At 43.3% G+C, this 22,374-nt stretch overlaps 1 protein-coding gene across 6 annotated transcripts in view; it reads right to left on the reverse strand.

Annotated features, from left to right (window-relative positions):
* The window catches only part of grb10b (growth factor receptor-bound protein 10b), a 99,816-nt gene that overhangs the window by 49,816 nt on the left and 27,626 nt on the right, over positions 1–22,374 (reverse strand). For 4 of the 6 annotated variants that reach the window (XM_086219066.1, XM_086219065.1, XM_086219064.1 and 1 more), the window contains one exon: positions 17,967–18,063. Coding sequence is in view for 5 of the 6 variants with exons in the window: in XM_086219065.1 (XP_086075191.1) it covers positions 17,967–18,063 (97 nt within the window). In the remaining variant the exon portion in view is untranslated. The remainder of the gene's footprint in view (positions 1–17,966; positions 18,064–22,374) is intronic. The other 2 variants (XM_086219067.1, XM_086219063.1) reach the window with 1 other exon arrangement.

A 22,374-nucleotide genomic window follows, 5' to 3' on the forward strand; every position in this document is an offset into this window, starting at 1 on the left:
CATGAATTCATCGTTGTCTGTCTTCAGTGCAGCATGTAAGTTAACCACTAGGGGGAGACAAGATCCAAGTGTAGGTGGCAGGGTCTCTGAAGCTACATTTGAAGAAAAATGACATTAGAACACAAATTTATTTTTAGTGGAGCGCAATAAGAAAAGGCTTTTGTGATGACATCTGGCTTAAGATCATTTTCTTATACAGCAGGATAAAGAATATACAGCCATTACTACACATTTGTATGTAATTTACCTCAATTTCATTGATTTACATTTTTTTATTTGTTTTTGCCCTCCACACATTGTTATCCATCAGAAGAAGTAGTATAACATATTACATCCTAACAGTGGAGGATGCAGGACAGCTGACACCTGTGCAGTGTTCGAATCGTACCAATCTATGGTCATACTGCTTAATAAATAGCCTCACAGAGGAACATTTGTTTGATTTAGGAATCAAACAGCAAGTGATAAATGCAAGTCAATATGCACATATTTGCCTCCAGTATTGATGGTTATAATTATCTGGTAAAATATCTGGTCTTTATGAGCAGCTTTTTCTAAAAACGTGTCCGGTAGCTGTATCACAGGTGCTTGTGAATCAGAGATGGTTAATCTGTAGGTATTAATAGTGACAGGTAAGCTGGAGCAGCTACTTATAGATGGAAAGAGCTAAAGAGCTACATACCATAGGACACTGAGTGCATACAAGGCCATAAGTAAGGCTGAGGATAGAGCAAGACAAGGGAGCAAGTTTTTTTTTTTTTAGGACAGAAAAATCAAAATTATATAGGTGAGGGTAAGTAAGCCAAATTCAAAACCAAGACTTAACCAATATCACACCATATCCTCAACCTACCCTAAACCTATTAAGAGAAAATTAATATCCTTGTAAACCACACTAAGATCGGCCTATGTGAGGGTTGGCAGGGCTGCTTGTTTAAAGTGTCACACCCAGCCTTCATGCATAAGATTTGTGCATCATTATCAGTCACATTATAGCAATCGCCGATATTTGTTGCAAGAAGGTAAACTCGCTCTCGCTCCCACTCCCAATATAGATGTCTGATATTACCCTTATTACCCTTAACAGCCGACATGTTTCCACTGAGTTGCAGCACCTGCTAGAGAAATTTGTGTGGTCTCTCCTCCTATCTTTTATCTCTGTTTTGACTTTTGCCTTGTTCTCACCATGTTTGAGAGCCACTATTATTCAGCCTGTATTGCTTCTCTGCAGCCTGAAGATGGCCATGATATGTGTCCCTCGTGCCTTGGCTCAAGGCATCTAAGGGTAGGTCTTTCGGAAGATCCATGCATGAACTGCAGCTTCAAGCCTCAGGTAGTTAGACTGGCTGAGGTGGAACAATGATCGGACTGTGTCCTGTGGCCAGCAGAGTCTAGTGGATCTAAAATTTGGGCTGCTGAGATTGAGGGTGCCTCCTCAAGAAAAAGGCCAAGGAGTCAAACCTTGCCTCAGATAAAGTCCCTTTCCCAAGCCCTCCAGTCTGGGACTGGTGCAGGGGGTGTGGGTGCTCCCCCTCCTCCTGGGGCCATGTTGGATCAGAATGATGATGTGCCCTCCATCAGCAACATTAAGTGTATAGATGTGGTCGCTCAGGATGTAGCCTCCCACACCTCTGAGGTGAGCTCCCATTCTTTGGCTAACAGTCCTGGTGTTTCCATGGTCCACCCCCTGCTATATTGATTGGGCCTGCATCAGATGAATATTTGAGATAGTTGCATGCATGCTGGAGGGATACTAAAGCCATCTCTCATTCAACATCCGATGGCCAGGACCTGGCGGCCATGCAGGATGCCGCCCAGTTTGGCTTGGGCCACTTGCCAGGGATTGAGCAGACTATAGCTGCTCTCATTGTCTCGCCCGATGAGGCTCTGAGGCCGGACGTGAGGTTTCATCACATCAGTGTTGGGTTACTGATGATCTGCTCTCTAAAGCCTATGAGACAGCAGCACACAGTTAGCTGCATAAGCAAATTCTTTGTCACATCTGATGGTTGCTCTTTCAGCATCTTTGCAGGAGGCTACTCTGGCACTTTCATCCACAATTTTGGTGATGCATCTCTGCGGGCTTGTCCAGAGAACTGGGGTTGCTGATGTCAACTCTCATCCAGGCTTGCCGCCAGATGTGGCTGGCAGAGTCGCCTATCACCGAGACTGCTGGAGAACTGTGCATGGTTCCTGTCATTTGGGTCGGCTGCTCTTGACACGTGCATGGTGCAAGAGACCCAGAACCCAGAGAGCGAGCAGCAAGCAACCACTCCAGCCGGCAAGCCATGCAGCCAGCCCCCAGCATGCCAGTCCCCAGCACCTGCCAGCCGGCGAGGCCCACAGTCAGCCTGCAGCAAACCAGGCCCCAACACTCGCCAGCCAGCGAGGCCCACAGCCAGCCTGCAGCAGGCCAGGCCCCAACACCCGCCAGCTGGCGAGGCCCACAGCCAGCCTCCAGCAGGCCAGGCCCCAACCACCTGCCAGGCCAGCAGCCAGCAGGTTTCTGTAAATCTGTTTACTGCTCTAACCAACGCTGAAAGCTGCCGTCCGAAGATGCTGTGCGCCAGTGCTAGCGTTAGCACTAATGCAGCTATACCCTGCCAGAGCTGTCAAAAGTCCCGAACGGTCATTTTGAAACTTCGGGCGTAGATTAAGCAGCTCATAGACAAGCTCAGACAGAAAAACCTGCTCCTAACTGACTAAATAGCCACGGCAACCACACAGTCGGAAATAATACACGCCTTGAACTCACCATCAGCAGGAGACACAATCCTGTGGGACCCTGCCTCACCCTGCCACGGGCCATCCTCCTCCTCCACCTCCTGCTCATGGACCCTCTGGTCGGAGGTGGTGTGCGGAGGTAGGAGCCGAACTTCATGGACTGCCTCCCCCCCACCTCTCAACCTTACAAACCGCTTCTCCACGCTGTCATCCGATGTTGCCGTTCACCCCGATGATGCGCCGATGCCCGGGCCCATCCACAACACCGGCCTCTCGACTGCGGCTGCGGCCTCATCAGTGACCTCCCTGCCTCTGCCTGCGGCTCCTGTCGCGTCAGACACTGCCCCGTTCTTCGGGCCACTGCCATGGAACCTACGGCGACAGCCGCTGCGACGACCATCTCGGCTCCCGTCCCTTCTTCCACCATGGGCCTCCCTCGGAGGGCTGTCCCTCCACCCCACGCTGGTTCCAAGCAGACGGCTATCTGTTTCGCTGCGAAACAGCAGAGCAGCCAGCTGGGACCTGTTGCTGCTGACACCGGTTGTGCGGACCCTGCTCCCGCTGTCCGCTTCCCACCTCCACAATACATCCTCGTCGGGTACTCCATGGTAAGATCTGGCGCTCTCCCAGATGGCATCACATACTCCTTCCCTGGCGCAAAAAATTCTGGATATACACAATCACATCCGCACAATTGTTGACCGTCACCCGTCTGCCCACACAGTCGTTGTTCACTGCGGGGTGAATGACCTCAGGTGCAGACAATCAGCAAAGCTCCGTGGTAATTATGAACAGCTGGCCAACATGGTCAAGTCCCTGGGAAAGAACTGTATATTTTCTGGACTAATTCCGTCTCTTAGTTGAGGCTCAGAAATTTTTAGCTGCCTGTTCAGTGCCAATGAGTGGTTGTCAGACTTCTGTACAGCTTGTAGGTATGGTTTTATCAATAACTTTGATGCCTTCTGGAAACACAGACTTATTCTGGAGAGACAACTTCCACCTCAATAACAAAGGATTCACTACACTACCCTCTCACCTCTCCACACATCTCCCCTCTCATACAGACTGACATCACAAGTCCATTCCCTCTTCTGCTTCCATCTCCACTCCACAACCTTCAACCATTCAAATTATCACAAACAACAGACCACCTCATATCCACTGTCCCATCACATCTCCTTGCCCCTTGGTCACAACATAATCCATGTCAACACAATCAACAAGGACTTCTCATCAACCTGCCCACCTGCAACCCTCAACATGGAACTTTTTAATGTTTGCTCTCTATCCAACAAGTCTTTTATCATCAATGACTTGATTTTAGATAATAATTTAGACTGCTGATTTTTAACTGAAACATGGCTCGCACTGATGCACCAGCTGTTCTCACTGAGGCTGCCCCACCAAATTTTAGTTTTTTATTTTCATACAGGAGTAGTAGAAGAGGCGGGGGGACTGCGATAATTTTCACTAACACTTTTATATCAAAGGACATTTCTTTCAACAACTACACTTCATTTGAACACCATGCCTTTGTTTTTAGCAGTCCTCCGATTTTATGTATGACTATTTATAGACCACCCAAGCACCATCCCTCTTTTATCAGTGAATTTTCCAAACTTGTATTGATTATACACTCCACTTTTAATTAGGTTTTAATAACTGGTGATTTTAACATCCATATAGATGACAATTCAGATCCCACAACAACTGAATTTTTAAATATCTTAAACTGCATGGATTTTAAGTAGCACGTCACACAGCCTACTCACAACAGAGGACACACCCTGGACCTGGTCATATCACATGGCCTTTCCACTGGTGTGTCCTCTGTTGACGACTTGGCTGTGTCCGACCATTTTTGCGTGTTTTTTAATCTCACTTTTAAAAATTGCGAATTGCTCTCTCCAGACAGGGGTCTTCCCCGCTGCCTTCAAAACGGCAGTTGTGAGGCCCCTTCTGAAGAAGAGCAATTTGGATACTTTTAATAACTACAGACCAGTATCCAACCTACCATTTCTAAGTAAAATTGTAGAAAAACTGGTCCACATCCAGTTAAATGACTTTTTAAACAGAAACAACATTTTAGAACAATGTCAATCTGGCTTTAGGAGTAACCACAGTACCGAGACAGCCCTCGTGAAGATTGTCAATGATCTCATGTGTAACATGGACTCTCAGAAATTATCAGTCCTGGATCTGAGTGCTGCCTTTCATACAGTAGATCACCACATCTTGTTAAAAAGACTCAGAAACCTGGTGGGCCTCTCTGGTACTGTTCTTACCTGGTTTTATTCCTACCTCACAGATTGTCGGTTCTTTGTAAGTTTGGATACGTGTTCCTCCAGAACCCATGAAATTAAATGTGGGGTACCCCAAGGTTCAATTTTAGGTCCATTACTTTTTAATTTGTACATGCTTCCCCCTGGGGACATCATCAGGAGGCATGGCATCAGGTTTCACAGCTAGGCTGATGACACACACAGCCAATTGATTCCCTCTTAAACTGTATATTAGATATAAAATCATGGATGGCAGAGAACTTTTTACAGCTCAACCAGGACAAAACAGAGGTTTTAGTTATTGGTTCTGAAGGCAAGAGAGAGAAACTTCTACCAAAACTAAGTGGTTTTAAGCCTTCAAGTGCGTGAAAAATCTGGGCGTCCTTCTTGACTCTGAGCTTGATTTTATTCCACACATCAGAAATATTACAAAGATAGGTTTCCATCACCTTAAGAATATAGCCAGAGTTCACCCATTTCTCTCTCTGGCCAGCACAGATGTGCTAATGCATGCTTTTATTTCTAGCAGGTTAGATTACTGCAATGCCCTGCTTTCTGGTCTCCCTAAAAAGAGCATTACCCAGCTCCAACTGCTCCAGAACTCAGCTGCTCGTGTGCTGAGATGAAGACCAGAAGGCGGGAGCACATTACACCAGTTTTAGAATCGCTGCATTGGCTCCTTGTGCGCTTCAGGATCGATTTTAAGGTTCTCTTACTTGTTTTCAAGTGTTTTAATGGCTTTGGGCCTTCTTATCTTTCTGACCTGCTTTTACCCTATCGGCCCTAAAGGACCCTGAGGTCCTCTGGTGCTGGTCTTTTAGCTGTTCCCAATGTCAGAACAAAAACATTCGTTGAAGCCTCATTCCATTATTATGGCCCACACCTGTGGAACACCCTGCCGGAGGACCTCAGGGCCGCTGAATCTATTGATTCTTTTAAGGGCAAACTCAAAACATATCTTTTTAACTTAGTTTTTAACTGAGTTACTTGTTTTAATTTACGATTGTTTTAATTTGCGATTATTTATTTATGATTACTTAGGTATCTTATTGTCTTAATTTTCTTTATGTTCTTATTCTTTTATATTAACATGTATTTGTGCAGTCCTTTAATTTTTATTTATTTATTTACTTTTTCAGCTCCAGTGTTCTCCTCATGGGGGCCCTCCACACCAAGAGTCTTGTCTGGACTGCCTGAGGGGTGCCGTGCTGCGGGTTCCCCCTGGCCTGGATAGTTGGTGGGCCCTACTCCAAGGCTGTATAACCTTGGTTTGGCCCCCGGTCTGTCCAGGCTGGGCGGGCCTCTGTGGCGGTGTGCCCTGTGGTCGTGGGCTTGGGTGGTTCTCGGTGGGGATGGCTCCCATATGATGGTGTCTCCTTAACTGGTGTGTCAGTGCCCAGCCACACTTTATATTTCAGTATTCCTCAAGGGTAGATGAGTAAGGGGTGGGGGGTAGGGGTGGGGGTTTTACCCGGGTTGTATGCATTTGTGTAATATGCTGTGTGTCCAAGGGTGTGTATCTGCGTGCATGAATGAGGGCGGGGGGGGGGGGTCATGGATGTTTATTTACCTTTATTTCTTTTAATGTAAAGCACTTTGAGTTGCATTTCTTTTATGTATGAAAGGTGCTCTATAAATAAAGTTTGATGTGATTTGATAGGACATGGCACTTCTCCCCTCACAGCTGGATCTCAGGGTGAATTTTGTCAAAGAGGTGCCTTGTTCATTCACAGTACAATTTTTCTAGGGGTGACGCTTGACAAGGGTGCCATAAAGGCTTGTCCCTTGCCTCAGCCCATGGACAATATCATCTGCATCCTTTTCCACTTTGGGGGAGGCAGGTGGTGGTGCTTTGTCCAGTTTATGACAGCTCACTCCATTGTGGTTTCTTAGGGTTGCTGCTGCTGCTGCATCCCCTTCAGAGGTAGCTGAACTGATTCCACTTGGACGATAAATGGCACTGACACAGGAAACTCAAGATGTTACAGTGTTGCCTCCTTCCTCTGGCTCCATTTAAAAAGGGGTCATTTTTTTCTTCCGGGCATGTCCATGGGCTTCATTGTATCCCCCCAGGAGACATCACAACAGATGCCTCCCACTCAGGGTGGGGTGGGGTGCAGTGTGGCAGAACTGGACAGCTTGGGGGCTGTGGCTTGCTTGGGACTGCTCAGAACATATCAATGTTCTGAGTGTTCAATGTGCTGGAGCTAAGGGCCATGCACATGGCACTGAAATGTTTTCTTCCATTCCTGAGACGGTGACATATGCTTGTATGGCCGGACTATGTCTCAACTCCCTCTCAAATAAAACTCCAGGGGGCACTTAGTCTGCACGGCTGTCCCACCAAATTCTGTTGTGGGTGGCTTGCTGCCTGGCCAGCCTGAGGGCAATGTATATGCCTGGAACCAGGTGGCAGACTTCCTCTCCTTTTGCAAGTCTCCACCAGGGGAACGGTGGCTTCATCCAGAGTTGTTCATCTGGGACATCTTCAGTAGGGCAGAGGTGGATCACTTTGCCACAGAAAAGTCAACCCATTGCCCCCTCTTGCTCTCCTTGACATGCTCTCTCTCATGATTGGCAAGAGGGTCTTCATTATGCTTTACCACTGCTCCTTCCAATACTGCAGAGGGTCCTCCAGTGAGGCCACAGGCTGCTGTTGGTAGCCCCCTTCAGGCCAGGGGGGACATGGTTTTCTCTGCTGCAGTTCACCAAGGCCCCTCCCTAACAGGGGCTGTTTCAGTTAGGGGCCAGATTTGGCACACCAACCCTCATCATCTGCAGCTATGTGTGGCCCGACAAGCTGATGACAGTGTTCAAAACACTGTCCGATATACTCTACTGAATGCCAGGTCACCTTCTTCTGGATGCAGTATAGTAAGTAAGTAAAGTATAGTAAGAACAGGTAGCAACTGTTCTCTGTATGATGCTTAGATAGGGGTGAGGATCCCATGCACTGTGTAGTTCCAAAAATTATGGAGGTGCTACAGTCACTCTTGGACAGCAGATGGTCCCCTGCTCCTTTGAGAGTATATGTGGCAGCTATTTCCTCTCAACTTGCTCAAGTCAATAACAACACAGTAGGGAGACTTGTGTCCCTTTTTCCAAAGGGGGCCTTAAGGTTATGACCTCCACTAGCAAAGAGAGCTCCGGCATGGATGCTTCATTTCTGCCTCCCCTTGGGCCCCTGAAGTAGGCAGAACTAAAATGGATGTCAGCTAAAATTTCTTTTCTCCTTGCCATCACCTCGGCCAAGTGTGTTGGGGAGCTACATGCTCTGTCTGTGAGAGACTCATGGCTGAGAGGGTACTCAGATGTCTCAGGGATCCCTCTGTGACCGAATGCGGCTCTTCTCCCAAAAAATCAGTCATCATGGAACCTTAACTGACCTAACCACCTGGCATAGTTCAGTTGCCCCCCACCCTCCCGGAGGGGAGGACAGATTAAGACTGTTGTGTGGGCTTTAAGAACCTATGTAACTGTGACCACAAGCATAAGACAATCAGAACAGCTGTTCCTCTGCCTTGGTGGTCTTAAGAGAGGTTTTGCTCTCTCTCTCCAAACAGCATCAGTCACTGGATAGTGAATGTCCCCCTCGCATACAAAAGAAGTGGTCATCCTCAGCCAAAGTATAGTTGCACCTCAAATTGGATGGCAGTCTCTACATCCTCGGCGACCATGCATGGGGTGCCTCTGGAGGACTTATGTGCTATGAGTCATGCAGTGCTTAACATGCTCAAAAGGATGAAATAAAAATAAAGTTACTTATGTACCTACAGTTCTATGAAATTGGGGGGACAGACATTGTGTTCTATCATTCAGAATCCTTGTGGTTTTGTTCCTCTGATGTTATTGGAGATATACACTATATCGCCACAAGTATTCACTCACCCATCCAAATAATTGAAATTCGGTGTTCAAATCACTTCCATGGCCACAGGTGTACAAAATCGAGCAACAAGGCAAGAAGACTGCTTCTACAAACATCTGTGAAAGAAAGGGTCGCTCTCAGGAGCATAGATGTGTTAAGGAAGAAGTTGAACCAGATCCAACCATGTAGGGAGGAGTTATAAAAGTTTTATTTTTCATCATTATCATCATCATGTAATGTTAATTTGTACTCACTTACATTCTCTTGCTGTGCACCAAGTGAAAACAGCAGACTGCAATTTTGATGTTTATACAGTTTCATGAAGATATGATCTTGTGGAGCAAAATTATTACAGCTTTGAGTGTCAGGGCGAAGCATCAATATTTGTTGCCTTCTATGATTAAAATGTGCACAGAATGAGGAAAAGCCCCCAGGAGGAGCTTGTTAAAGCATAATGAGTGAAGTAATTCAAAATGGCAGTCAAGGTCAAGGCTTCAATAGTGTTTTTAGTCGGTCTTTGTTATGTTTCACATGTCCACTGAATTTTATGCATGTAGATGTACAGGGGTGGGAAAAAAATTTTCAAAATATCTTGCAGTGCCATTGAGGCATTTTCACCGATATGCACCAAACTCAAAAATATGTAATAAAACAGCTTGCACGACATGTATGAAAAGTTTCATAAACATGTGAGCATCTGGAGTGAATTTACAACAGATTCCTGTGTTTCTGCAAATATTAATCTTTGCCACCATGCCATGGCCTCAGCTTGTAAGTAATATCCTGTTGCCCCTAGGTAGCGCTACAACTGAGTGTCGATACTGATACTTAGATGTCTTTAGGGAGGAATGTATATCAAACATGAAAAGTTTGAACCAGATGTACCAGTGTGGGGTGGCATTATAAGAGTTTCAGTTTTAATGGCGAATTGTTAAAATTCACCATGCTGCCACACCGAAACACTATGATGTGAAATCAAAAGCTTAGCAAATCAACATGACCCGGGGTTCTTGTTTATACTGACCATATTTGAAGAAATTAGATGAAGCCCCTAAGAGAAGTTTGTTAAAGTATGACCTTCAAGCCACCATAATGTACACCGGGATAAAAGGGAGCAATACACAATAACAACTCAATTATCAAAGGACATTTTAAAATTACGTCAATTAGTCAATCAAGGGAAAAAATATTCAGTGGCATGTCCGCTACACAACCTACAGCCACATAGTCTAGAGCACAGCGTCGGAGAGAGGGGCCTGTCTTGAGTTCTTAGAGGCATATTACACCTGCAGCCAGTCATGTAAAAGCAAACACAAACCAAGTACCACGTCAGTAACACATTACGGTAGAAATAAGATCGCAATTTAGTTGACCTGGGTTCTTCTCTCTTGTCATTATATCATCATGCCATGTCAGACACTTGTGTGAAATGAAATAGCATCTGCATCATTGCATTATGGCCATAATTGTGATTTTTGATGTCACACCTATCTTGACCTTTGACTAGGGGTGTACTGATCCAACTTTTTCAGTTCTGAAACCAATGCAGATACCTGGGCTTCAGTCAGTACTGATCAGATACACATGATTAATTAATAAACTCTGATTTTAAAAATTAATTTTCAGTCATAATTGTCGTTAATATGTTGTTTTTCTTAGAAAGTATGTCCTTTTGTATCCAGTAGAGGGCACTCCAACTCCTTTCATGTCATACCCCACAGCAACCCCACAGAGAAGGGGTGTCCAAACTGGTCCAGTAAGTGCCGTGTGGCTGCAGGTTTTCATTCCAACCCAGCAAAAGCAACACCTGATCCAACAAATGAGCTGTGTGGACACAGCTTAGTTGATTTAAGTAGAATCAGGTGTTGCTTTTGCTGGGTTGGAATGAAAACCTGCAGCCACACGGCACTTACTGGACTGTGGGCAGCATGGCTCAGGGATCGAGTGGCCGTCTAGCGACCAAAGGGTCGCTGGTTCGATCCCCGACCCCAGTGACCATGTCAAAGTGTCCTTGAGCAAGATACTGAACCCATAATTGCTCCTGATGAGTAGGTTGGCGCCTTGCATGGCAGCCTCCTCCATCAGTGTGTGAGTGTGTGTGTGTGAATGGGTAAATGAGACGACACTGTAAAGCACTTTGAGTACCGCTAAGGTAGAAAAGCGCTATATAAAATTGAGTCCATTTACCATTTACCAGTTTGGACACCCCTGCCACAGAGTGACAGTGAAGGAGTGTACGGCAGTGTATGGTACTGAAAAGCCAACAGGGCACACTAGACTAAAAAAGATAAGTTTGCCTCAATGGTAAGTTTATAATAACTAGTTTGTGAAATAAAAGAATACCTTAATAAGTTTCCCATTTCCCATGATGTGCCTCATTGTGTCCGTCACGCTTCACTGATATTAGCACTTGAGCGTGACATATGTTTGCAAGCTAAAGAAAGTTAGGACAACCTAGATTAAATATTAGCTACCTTGCTAAACTACTTAACAGCGTCAGTCATGGCACCATGAATATTGTAAGTGTAACAATACACTATTTCAAAGTAATATTTTGCTCACTCAGGCAGCAGCATGCTACCACACTAGATAAGACCGGAGCAAATTCGGATAATGCTTCATCGCCGTGCAAGAACTGTTGTGGGCTGCATTCATTTTCAGCAGCGCATGGACGAACTTATGGTGTTGAGGAGGAAAAAGCGTTTCTGGTCCAAGTTATGACTTCATGGAGGAAAAAAATGTGAATGCACATTGAGCACACCCAAGAGGCACATTTCAATCATGTTTTACGAGAGACTTTTATGACACCGTTTATCCACCTGCCTATTACCTACAGATATACAAACCTCTTCAATAAATGTATTTGTAAACGTTGACCCTGTCAGAGAGACTTCTTTATGTTTACTGGGATGATATTGGGTGTTGCTCTTAAATTTAAATCTTTGTAACAAGTGGGCTGCACGGTGGTGCAGTGGTTAGCGCTGTCACCTCACAGCAAGAAGGTTCTGGGTTCGAGTCCCGGCTTGGGCGCGGGATCTTTCTGTGTGGAGTCTGCATGTTCTCCCCGTGCCTGCGTGGATTCTCTCTGGTACTCCGGCTTCCTCCCACCGTCCAAAGACATGCAATTTGGGGACTGGGCTGATTGAATTCTCTAAATTGACCGTAGGTATGAATGTGAGTGTGAATGGTTGTTCGTCTCTGTATGTTGGCCCTGCGATGGACTGGTGACCAGTCCAGGGTGTACCCCGCCTCTCGCCCATAGATGCTGGGATAGGCTCCAGCCCCCCCACGACCCTTACTAGTAAGGAATAAGCGGAAGACGACGATGGATGGATGGATGTAACAAGTGTTATATTTAAGCTATCCAAAGCAGGTACTTTGTCTGTTTTTATACGAAAAATGTAAAAGATTTACTCAGCAGATATATCGATTCCCTAATATCAAAATCTGCCCCAAAAAATCAGATATTGGTCGGGCCCTACTTTTAGGAGTAACGCACCATTAAGCTATGAAATAGAAATGATTTTGTGTGCCTTATTTGGAGTGGCATCCTCCTTGGTCTGTGTCCATTGTAGGGCTGCAACGATTAGTCGACGTTGTCGACAAAAATCGATAGACAATTGTTGCCAGACGCGTTTTTCCAACATCTCACTTGATTATAATCTCTGCCGAGAGTCACTCATGCGCAATAGCGTCTCTGTCTCTGAGCGGTGACATACAGAAATGGCGGCGTCAACATCAGGTACCCGTACCAAAAGTTTGGGAGCATTTTAGCCTGGATACGGCGTATAAAAAGACTACTTGCACAATTTGCTAAGCAGACCTTGCGTATCATGGCAGTACCTCGGTGATGCACGAACATTTAAAGAGAAAGCACGTTGGGCAGTTGAACGAAACGGAGTCTGACTCGCCTCGGTGAGATTCAAGTAACATTCAAGCCAATACGGTTTTTATGACATACACTGTACATTTTATAAGCGTATTTTCGCTATAAAAGAGAGCTTGAGCGTTATGCCAGACTGTGCCTGACAAACGTATTTGAAATTAAATGCAGGCAGTCCGAACACTGGGCCTAATTGGTTTTAGATCGGACATTTTTATTTATTTTTTGTACAAATCTGCAGTATGTTCAATAAAAGATGTATTTTTCATTGAACCCATCTTTCTTGTGTTTATTATCATTTGCCACATAATTAAATCAACTTCATGCAAAATTTAAGAAAAAATTAATAATTATCCGATTAGTCGACTAATCGTTTAAATAGTCGGTGACTAGTCGACTATTAAAATAGTTGTTGGTTGCAGCCTTAGTCCATTGGACTGTTTGCCTTGAGACATTGCCACCAGCAGAGCCCAAATTCACTAGGATGGCCTTAGTGGTGATTCTTGCATTCATTTTCACCTCTCTCACTATCCTCCTGACCAGCACACGTGTCACTTTTGGCTTCCGATCATGTCCTCTGCGATTTTCCACTGTGCAGAACATCTTGTATTTTCTAAAAATACTTTGCAAAGTAGCGACTGGAACTTGAAGAAATTGAGTTATGACCTTATAGACCTTTCCTGACTTGTGAGCAGCCACACTGTGTAGCCACAAGTCCTCAGTGAGCTCCTCTGTCTTAGCCATGACTGTCAACAAACCAACTACAGAGAGCTGCTTTTTTTCACCTGTTGAGTTGATGAAAACAGCTGTTCCCAATCAATCAAGGTAATTAGGATGCTTTAAAAAAGCTTGAACTATTTGGAATGGTATAGAACTTTGGAATTCCCCAAAGACAGTGACAGTTTGCAAAGGGCAGGAATAATTTTGGACATGACACTTTTTGTTCAAATGTAACTAAAGCTGAGAAATAATTTTTTCCACAATGATAGCTCTTGTACATCGTCTCATTATCTTCTGGGAGACAACTCTGTCATTTCCAATCAGCCAAAAACTTGCTTGTTAAATAAAAGTAAAAGTCAAAATTTGGCAGGGGTAGGAATAATTTCAGGCATAACCATATATTGCATCTGATTTCAACACTATCAGGTATCATTTCATTTAATTTCCATAAGGTTGTGCATGTATGTTGCTGTTGATGAATGTTCCATCTGTCACTCAAACAATAACACTGTCATCATTGTTCTCATGTATCCCATGAATGTGTTCATTTACTCCTCTGACACCCCCCCCCCTTCTCTTCTAAGAACTTATAACTGGTTAAATTAGGGGTAAAAATAGTTCAAGCTCCATCTATTGTCTAAAACACATTAAATGCAAAATTAACTGTAAAACTAGTTAAGTCTGGTAGGAATCTGCATAAAAGCTGTTAGAAATATTTTGGGTAATTAGGGAACGAGACAGCCAAAACAATACCATTGTATTGATGGCGGATCCATATGGCTCTTTGTCTCTCTAGGAATGTAGTCCACACATTATTTGTTCATGCTATAGCATAAAAGAGGGCCAACACTCCTTTAAAACAGAGATTTGTTGTCAATATATATATCTCAATTGAACAAACACATATAAACAGGCTGTGAATTCAAGCCCAACAGAGGGGTTTCCATTCAAGGGGATCAGTGGGAGAATTGACGGAGCAAGTCGAAACTGTAAAGTGTGGCAATGGGGTGTACAATAGCACACACCACTGAGGCACAAGCTTCCTGATGGGGAGGGAGAGTGTGGGAGGGGAAAGGGGAAAAAGGAGAGGCATGGGAGGGAAAACGGAGACAAACAGAAGACAGGGGAGAGGTCAGAGCAAAGAGGCAGACAGAGACAGACACGTTTCTAAGGGACTGTCACACAGGATGTGGGTGACCACAAGACAGGGCTTCAGAAGCTTAGGAAGAATGAGTTGTCTTATTTTAGCTTTAAACTTAAAAAAAGATATTTTCTCCTTACTGGGAATGAAAATATTTATCAGTCAGCTCACACTGAAATAGCTCTATGGGAGAAATTGCCATGAAACCTGATATAAGTCTTGGTGACCACCTGACTGCTGCATGAAAGCATCTGTGGTTTCAAACAAAATGTTCCAGCAACTGTTGTATATGGACTGTCCGAAAGCAATCATGCTGGTTATCCTATGACTTTTCACCAAGTGCCTTCATTGGGTCAATTTAGTCATAAATCTAAGTCTTTTCATAATGAGCTTACTCAGATAGCCTTAAAGTCATAGGGTATTAGAGCAGATAAAAAGCTGCTAAATAGAATGTACATGACCCTTTTCTCATGTGAACTGCAATTTTTGTGTTGAACAAGGAAACAAAAGATAAGTTAAACACAAACACATATCACTCAGGAGAGGTGGAGAGAGGCACTAGTGCAACAACAATAAACAACAGCAAAACAAAAAAAACTGTATGTTATCTTAGACTAAGATTTTCTTTATTGTCATTGCACAGAAAAACACAGCAGTGAGATTTTGGCAACGAAATGTCGTTGCTTGGCTTCCGGGTTACATCAGAGATGGAATTATGGGGCAGTTTAAAAATTAAAATATAGACTGTGTAACTAAAAAACAAGAGCTAATTACAATGAGTGCATGAGAAAATAAATATATAATCTATTGATTTACAAGAGTGTTTCTGCTTTTGCTGTCATTTGCTGGGGACATTTTTCTCCTACTTAACATGTGAAAAAAACGGACCAAAACCATGACCCCCCCCCCCCCCCCCAAAAAGCAGGACAACCCAAACTACAGGCTGACTGAAACGTCGCACACCTAGAACAGATTTACTCAAACCACTGCTGTGTCCAAGAAAGTAAAACGTCAAAGAACAGCTGGTATGTGAGTAAACTCATCATCTTACAATATTATTGAGTAAATGCTACCACATTTTGCTCTGTTGACCATGCTTATGTCATGCATTTGTATATAGATAGGTATATAGACAAGTGTGATTGTGTGCTTACCTACTAAGCAGGAAAACAGGCCAACATAGGAACTGTTGGGATAGTGAGTGAGTTAGACTGCTGTAAGATACCAGCAAACTCCTTCCCATCACATCTTAATCAGCAAACAACGCAAACTTCCTTAAACTCCACCCCACTACCACCACCAACACCGCCAAAGTGTAGACTCATATGTGTGCCTGCATGGTCCATGCCAATGCATGTGTGCCCATGACATGTCACTCTCCCTCCACAAAGACATTACTAGAATGGATGTGACACTAGAGGTGAGAACTTTGCACTGCAGGCACTGAACCCCTCCAGAACCACACTGTCAGATGACTGCACTGCATTGTTACTATTGATGGGATATGTTGCCTTACATTCTCCATGTATCCAAACCTCATGACTGATAGCTACCTAGTTTGTATTAAAATTTTATATGGGGATCCCATAGTCTGGGGATATTTAATGCACAAGCCTAAAAATTGGCTAAATCTGAGGCACGCTTGCATATAGCTTAGATGTAAAATTATCCTGTCTGTCCCAATTATGTTATTAGTATTCTGTCTGTCCTAACTTTGTTAATTTTATGCAGCTACCTTGGCCAGGGCTCACTTGCAAAAGAGATGCTTTATCGAAATGGGATTTTATCCCTGATTAAATAAAGGTGAAATTAACAGCACAGAGGAGAAAACACAGTGAAAGCCTATGACATTACTTAGGTGACTCATATACATATCACGCCAGTACTCAGAATGTCTCCAGTTATTCTTCTACTTTTTAGGACAAGGACTAACTGTTTAAAAATCTAAATTAAACAAGTACGATTATTGATCAAATACTGGTTTGCACATACCCAAATAAGCTGCTCAAGAGCATTTCATTCCAACTATATGAAATAACTCGAACAAAGCCGCAGTGTTCCCCTCATTATTAACAGGTTTATGAGCCTCCTGGCTTTCTTAGCAAACACAGCAAGTGGCTTGGCTCTATTAAAGATCTATAAGAATGAAAGAGAAGGATCACAGGAAAACATGTAATTAAATCAGCAAGGATTATATTCCCACTGATAACAGGAGAAATGCACAGGTGTCAAGAGGCACTTCAAATTATGAGCGTAAAATACAATTAAGCAGCACATAAACCATGTGGTTGCTGCTGGCCATAATGAAGAATGCATCTATCCATCCATCCATCCATCCATTTTCTACCGCTTATCCTGTTAAGGGTTGCAGGGGGGCTGCAACCCTATCCCAGCAGCCTCCAGGCGAGAGGCAGGGTACACCTTGGGTACACGGGTCGCCAGCCCATTGCAGGGCCAACACATATAGACGGACAACCTTTCACACTCACAGCCACGCTTACAGTCAATTTAGAGTATCCAAATAGCCTAGTCCCCATTTGCATGTCTTGGGACCGTTGGAGGAAGCCGGAGTACCAGGAGAGAACCCACGCAGCCACAGGGAGAACATGCAGACTCCACACAGAAAGATCCCATGCTCGAGGCGAGCCCCAAACCCAGAACCTTCTTGCTGTGAGGTGACAGTGCTAACCTCTGCACCACCGTGCCACCCTATGAAGAATCCAGTACATAACAATTCCCCAAAAAACAGTAGAAGAGGTGATATGACAAAATTTAAATGAATAACTGAATCAGATTTCATAAATCAGGCTCTAACATCACCTACAGCATCCAAATAATTGCAAACCAAATGTTCCTTAGTTCAAAGTTTTTTCCATTCATTTGTCTCCCCGGTTCCCCTGATTTCCCTCCACCCCAGCCCATCCTGAAAAATGACAAAGCAATTTCTGCTCCATTTATTTCCCATGCCATGGCCAAGTGTTCTAATTCACTTGTTGAGTCCTCATAGACTCTCCTGCCTTACCTCCCATGCTGAGCCAATATTGTGCTTAAATCTCATGCTCCGATTGTCATGGATGAACCCTGTATGGCACATTTAGATGAACGGCATAATTACAATGGCACCCTGTGTCCATGCAGATTACCCTTTGAACTGCTGAAATGTTTACAGCGGAAGAGACCCAAATATATATTATCCCCTTCTACCCACCCCCGGTCCAGCAGAGGTCAATGAGCAGCAGGTTTCTATCAATACTCTATATGAACGCCTATTTTTTTTTTCAAAAGAACATTTTCAAAAACACACACACACACACACACACACACACACACACACAGTTGAAGACAAACCTTGATTGTTAGGTGAATTCCGATTGGTTGACTGCTGGAAGCTGGGCCCAATGAGGTTAGGTTGTCTATGATTGGAAGACCGGTCTATGTTGTCCTGCTGATGGTGAGACAATCAGAGAAAAAGGAAATGATATAAGTAATTGTAGGGTTTTTTTTTAGTTATAGAAGAACATAACTGTTGCATCAAAAAAGTGTCATGTTTGACGCAAGTAATGTATTTAGAATCAAGTTTACAAGTCAATTGGTTTGTGTATTCTATATAAAATTACAGTAATTTCTATCTATAAAAGCTACTGCAGTGCCAGTTTTCTTGGGCCCATGATGGTTTGTGAAAAGTCACAAAAGACTCCCTAAAAGATCTCTTACTTTGACATCCACAAACATATATCTAGTAATAGGTAATTTAGAGAGTATAAGAAGAGAATGCAGAGCATCGAGAGAAGTTGTTTTAGCTGCAGTGGAAACTTTTCGCACATGAGCTATGCAGTTAAAATAAGACTGTTTCAAAAAAAAAAAACTAAAGCAACAAGACAAATCAATATATAGCGTTCAGTGTTGAGGTTGTTGTGGAGCACAAATATATCAATATATGGCATTTGTTTCTGCAAAAAGGAGGCAGATACTGTTATGTGTTGGAATAAATCAACACATTTTTCCCAACAGCATAATAATCACTAACCCTTCTCGTATCACTGATCTAAAATACACACTTACAGTATATTATGAAACAAATAACAAAATATGCAGCCACTACTAGTAAAAAAATTGTCTGAACTTTTGAATCTTTGGTTGGGGCAGGTAGAAACTATACAAGTATTCTGTGCTTTGCAAGACTTGATTGGATTGTACAATCTGTGGGTTTCCTATTGTATGCATGAGTTGAAGCAGACTGGGATCCTGTGCAGGGCCTCACAGCAGAAGAGGGAAGAAAACGTCCTGGATAGGTATCAAAAATTAAATCACTACGGCCTCCTCTAATGCAACAATAGAAGCAGGTGTGGTTGCTGGTTAGAGGTTACCCAGTCCAATTTTTTGCGTTGATCTTTTCCATATATCTTCTAGATTTCATTGCCGCTTTCAAACACAACACTGTTATCAGGTGTTCTGTTCAGTGTGGGACTATACAGAGCACCTGATCTGACTAACCACTAGTGCTAAAAAAATTCAGCATGCTCATTCTCTCTCTATGAGTCCCATCTGCTACTGCAGAAACTCTCTTAAACCTAATATACCCTTCTGAAATCGACTTGAATTGGTTAAAATGTAACATTCAGGCAAACTGGCTAAAAATTTAGCGAGTTACGTTAAACCATACTGAAAACAGCTGCTTTAATTGTTAAATAAAGGTTACAGTGGTGTGCCTTTAAACAGCTGATGTTACTAGATACAAGGTCACAAATAGTTTTATGGTTCATAGGTTTAGGTGAAAAAAAAAATTTTTTATTGTTAAGATTCCCTCTAGAAACTTACCAAAGGCCTGGTACCATCATCATGCGTGATGGTTTCCTACAAAAATGCATATTTACCAGTTTAATATATTCCAAAAACACCCCAAAATGTCCAACACAAATACATTCTTTGTGTGAAAAGGAAAAAAACAACTTTGGTTTGATGGAATCTGGTCACCAAGATGACAATCCTGCTTCCCAACTGTTTAACCTTAAGTCTGCTACGTGTGATTACCTGGCCTGGATTTCATTGAAAGGCAGAGGCCCAGACCACTAATAAAGGTAATTTCAATGCAAAAATGTTATGTACGTTCTTATAATTTGATGGTATAAGCTATATCACTGTTTAAACAGCTAGTCACTTTCCTACTTTGCCTCATACCATTAAACAATAGCGAAATTTCCAAGTACACTTGAAAGGGTTTGGATTGATTTCATGTTAAATTGTCTTCAAGTAAACTTTCTTTGGCACTTTAAATAACTTCACTGACAGCAACAAGACTTAATGAGTGGTTCAAAGAGAAACGACTCACTGTGAGTTAAGCTTGAAGCAGCATACTATGCTGATGTCTCCATTCTTCAAAATACAGGAATGGTGGAAATATTAGAAAATATATCAACTGACATTCATCCATTTATTTTTCTAGCTAGATTAAGTTACGTCATTTTTGAAAATCAACTCCTTTGTTGTGTCTGTGCTAATGTTCAAACTTAACTGGACATATAATGCCTGTGTATGGCATCACCAGCACCACCCAACCCCTCCTCTATATCAATCAACCCAAACGCATCCTGTCTTTAGCTTGTATTATTCTATATTTGTCTTGTGCTCCAGTTATCTTTAGAAAAGACCAATATGAACTTAAAGAGAAGGATATACTTTTGGAATTGAAAGAATAAGAATGAAATGAGCATCACACCACTTGTTCCTCGACATAGCAAAACCCATAATCATAACACATTGTCTTGGGCTCCAAGGTCGCTCAGAGAAATTCTCAAAGAGCGGTAGAAAGAGGACTAAGGGTAAACTGTGACATATCCCTACCCAGTCATCAAATCAGCAATGATGGCTGTCTGGGTGAAAATTAGTGAACACACACACGCAGATACACATGCCAGGGTACTTACAGATTTCTAAAGCATACCTTGTTCACTTTTGTGGAACGTGACAACTCAAAAACAAAACCTTGACATCTGTTGATGATTCTATTGAGAACTGACAGAAGTTTAACTTTGCAAATTAATCCAAAAGATACTTTCTTTTTAGTATAATTTCAAGCCATGCCACTGATCTGCCAGGGTTACTCAAGCCTGTAAGTCTGAGACACTCCAAAGGAGAGCCTAAATGAGATAACCATGATAAAGCCCACTTTGTGATGTTGTTCTTTGATCCTGGCTCTTGCATTTTCTCAAATTAATTCTCTGTTTCTTTCATACAGAGTCACAAAAGCTCACATGGATACACGAAAGAGCAAACTCACATTGCTTTAAGAAGTTCTCGAAGAGCAGTAAAAGGAGGACTAAGGGCAAGCTGAATTTTCACAAGGAGCACATTGGCACCCTTTCATTTTTATGAAGGACCCCAATGGGTTTAGGGTTCTGCTTTTTAAACAGGGTCAGAGGCAAGCCAGAGAACAGATTGAGGCACTGAAAGTGGACAACAAATAAAAGGGTCTGGAAGTTGGGCTTCAAACAAGATGAAAAATACAACACACATTTCTCTTCACTGTCTATCAACGTACCAATAATTACACTCTGTTCCTCTCTGGCATCCTCTCTGGACAAACTCTGCCCCCTGGTGTCTAAACCAGCCAAGAAAATTCCACAAATCCCATGGCACTATGAAGTTCTGAGAGAACAAAGAGCAAGATTTAGGGCAGCAGAAAGAAAGTGGCATAAATCCCAAGAACCCACTGATTTGTCCTGCTACCCACAAAAACTTGCATCCTTCACTTCCTACCTATAGTCTGTACAGCAAGCATTTTATCAGATCAAGATATGTGCTGCTTCTCACACAAGAAAACTGTTTACGGCATTAAACTCCCTACTCTCTCCTCCAGCCACTCACCCCAATGAGGAAGACCATCAAGCCTGGAAGGATAGTTTACTAATATATAAAAAAGAACTCCGTAATGCTAAAGGCACTTAAGTCAAGTCAAGTCAAGTCAACTTTATTTATACAGCGCCAAATCACAACAAAAGTTATCTCATGACACTTAACAGGTAGAGCAGGTCTAGTACCACACTCCGTCAATGAATTTACACCCAACAATTCTCCATGAGCAAGCACATCCTGCAACAGCGGCGACGAAAACCTTCCTTTTAACAGGCAGGAACGTCGAGCAGACCCAGGCTCAATGGGGACGGCCTTCTGCTTTGACCGGTTGGGGGGAAAGAGAGCAGGAGAGCGGGGCAGAGACAAAGACAGATAATGGAGGAAGACAGATATGCAGAAGGAAAGAGTGGGACAGAGATAAAGAGAGCGATAAAAGGAAGAGACTGATGGACAGATGGGGACGTGAGCAGGTGAAGTTACGGGTGGCAGCTTGAGCCTCTTCAGGTCTGAAGCCTCCTACAGCAGCACCCGGGATGTGGGAAGCAGGGAGCCCAAAGGCTCTGGGGAAGAAGACAAGTTAGTAATACGTATGAGTATGATTTATGTATGACAAATATAGGAGGACAGAGAGGAGTAGAGAGAAGCCCAGTGTACCATGGGAGATCCCCGGCAGTCTAAGCCTATAGCAGCATATCTAAGGGCCAGCCTAAGCAGCCCAACTATAAGCCTGATCAAAAAGGAAGGTCTTAAGTCTGCTCTTAAAGGTCGAGAGCGTGTCTGCATTCCGGACCGAAACTAGGAGACGGTTCCACAGGAGGGGAGCCTGATAGCTGAAGGCTCTGGCTCCCATTCTACTTTTAGAAATTCTCTGAACCGTAAGTAACCCTGCATCCTGGAAGTGAAG

Source organism: Aulostomus chinensis, chromosome 11, assembly GCF_037954235.1.
Source record: "Aulostomus chinensis isolate RoL2024-O1b breed Wild chromosome 11, RoL_Achi_v1.0, whole genome shotgun sequence".
NCBI lineage: Eukaryota > Metazoa > Chordata > Actinopteri > Syngnathiformes > Aulostomidae > Aulostomus > Aulostomus chinensis.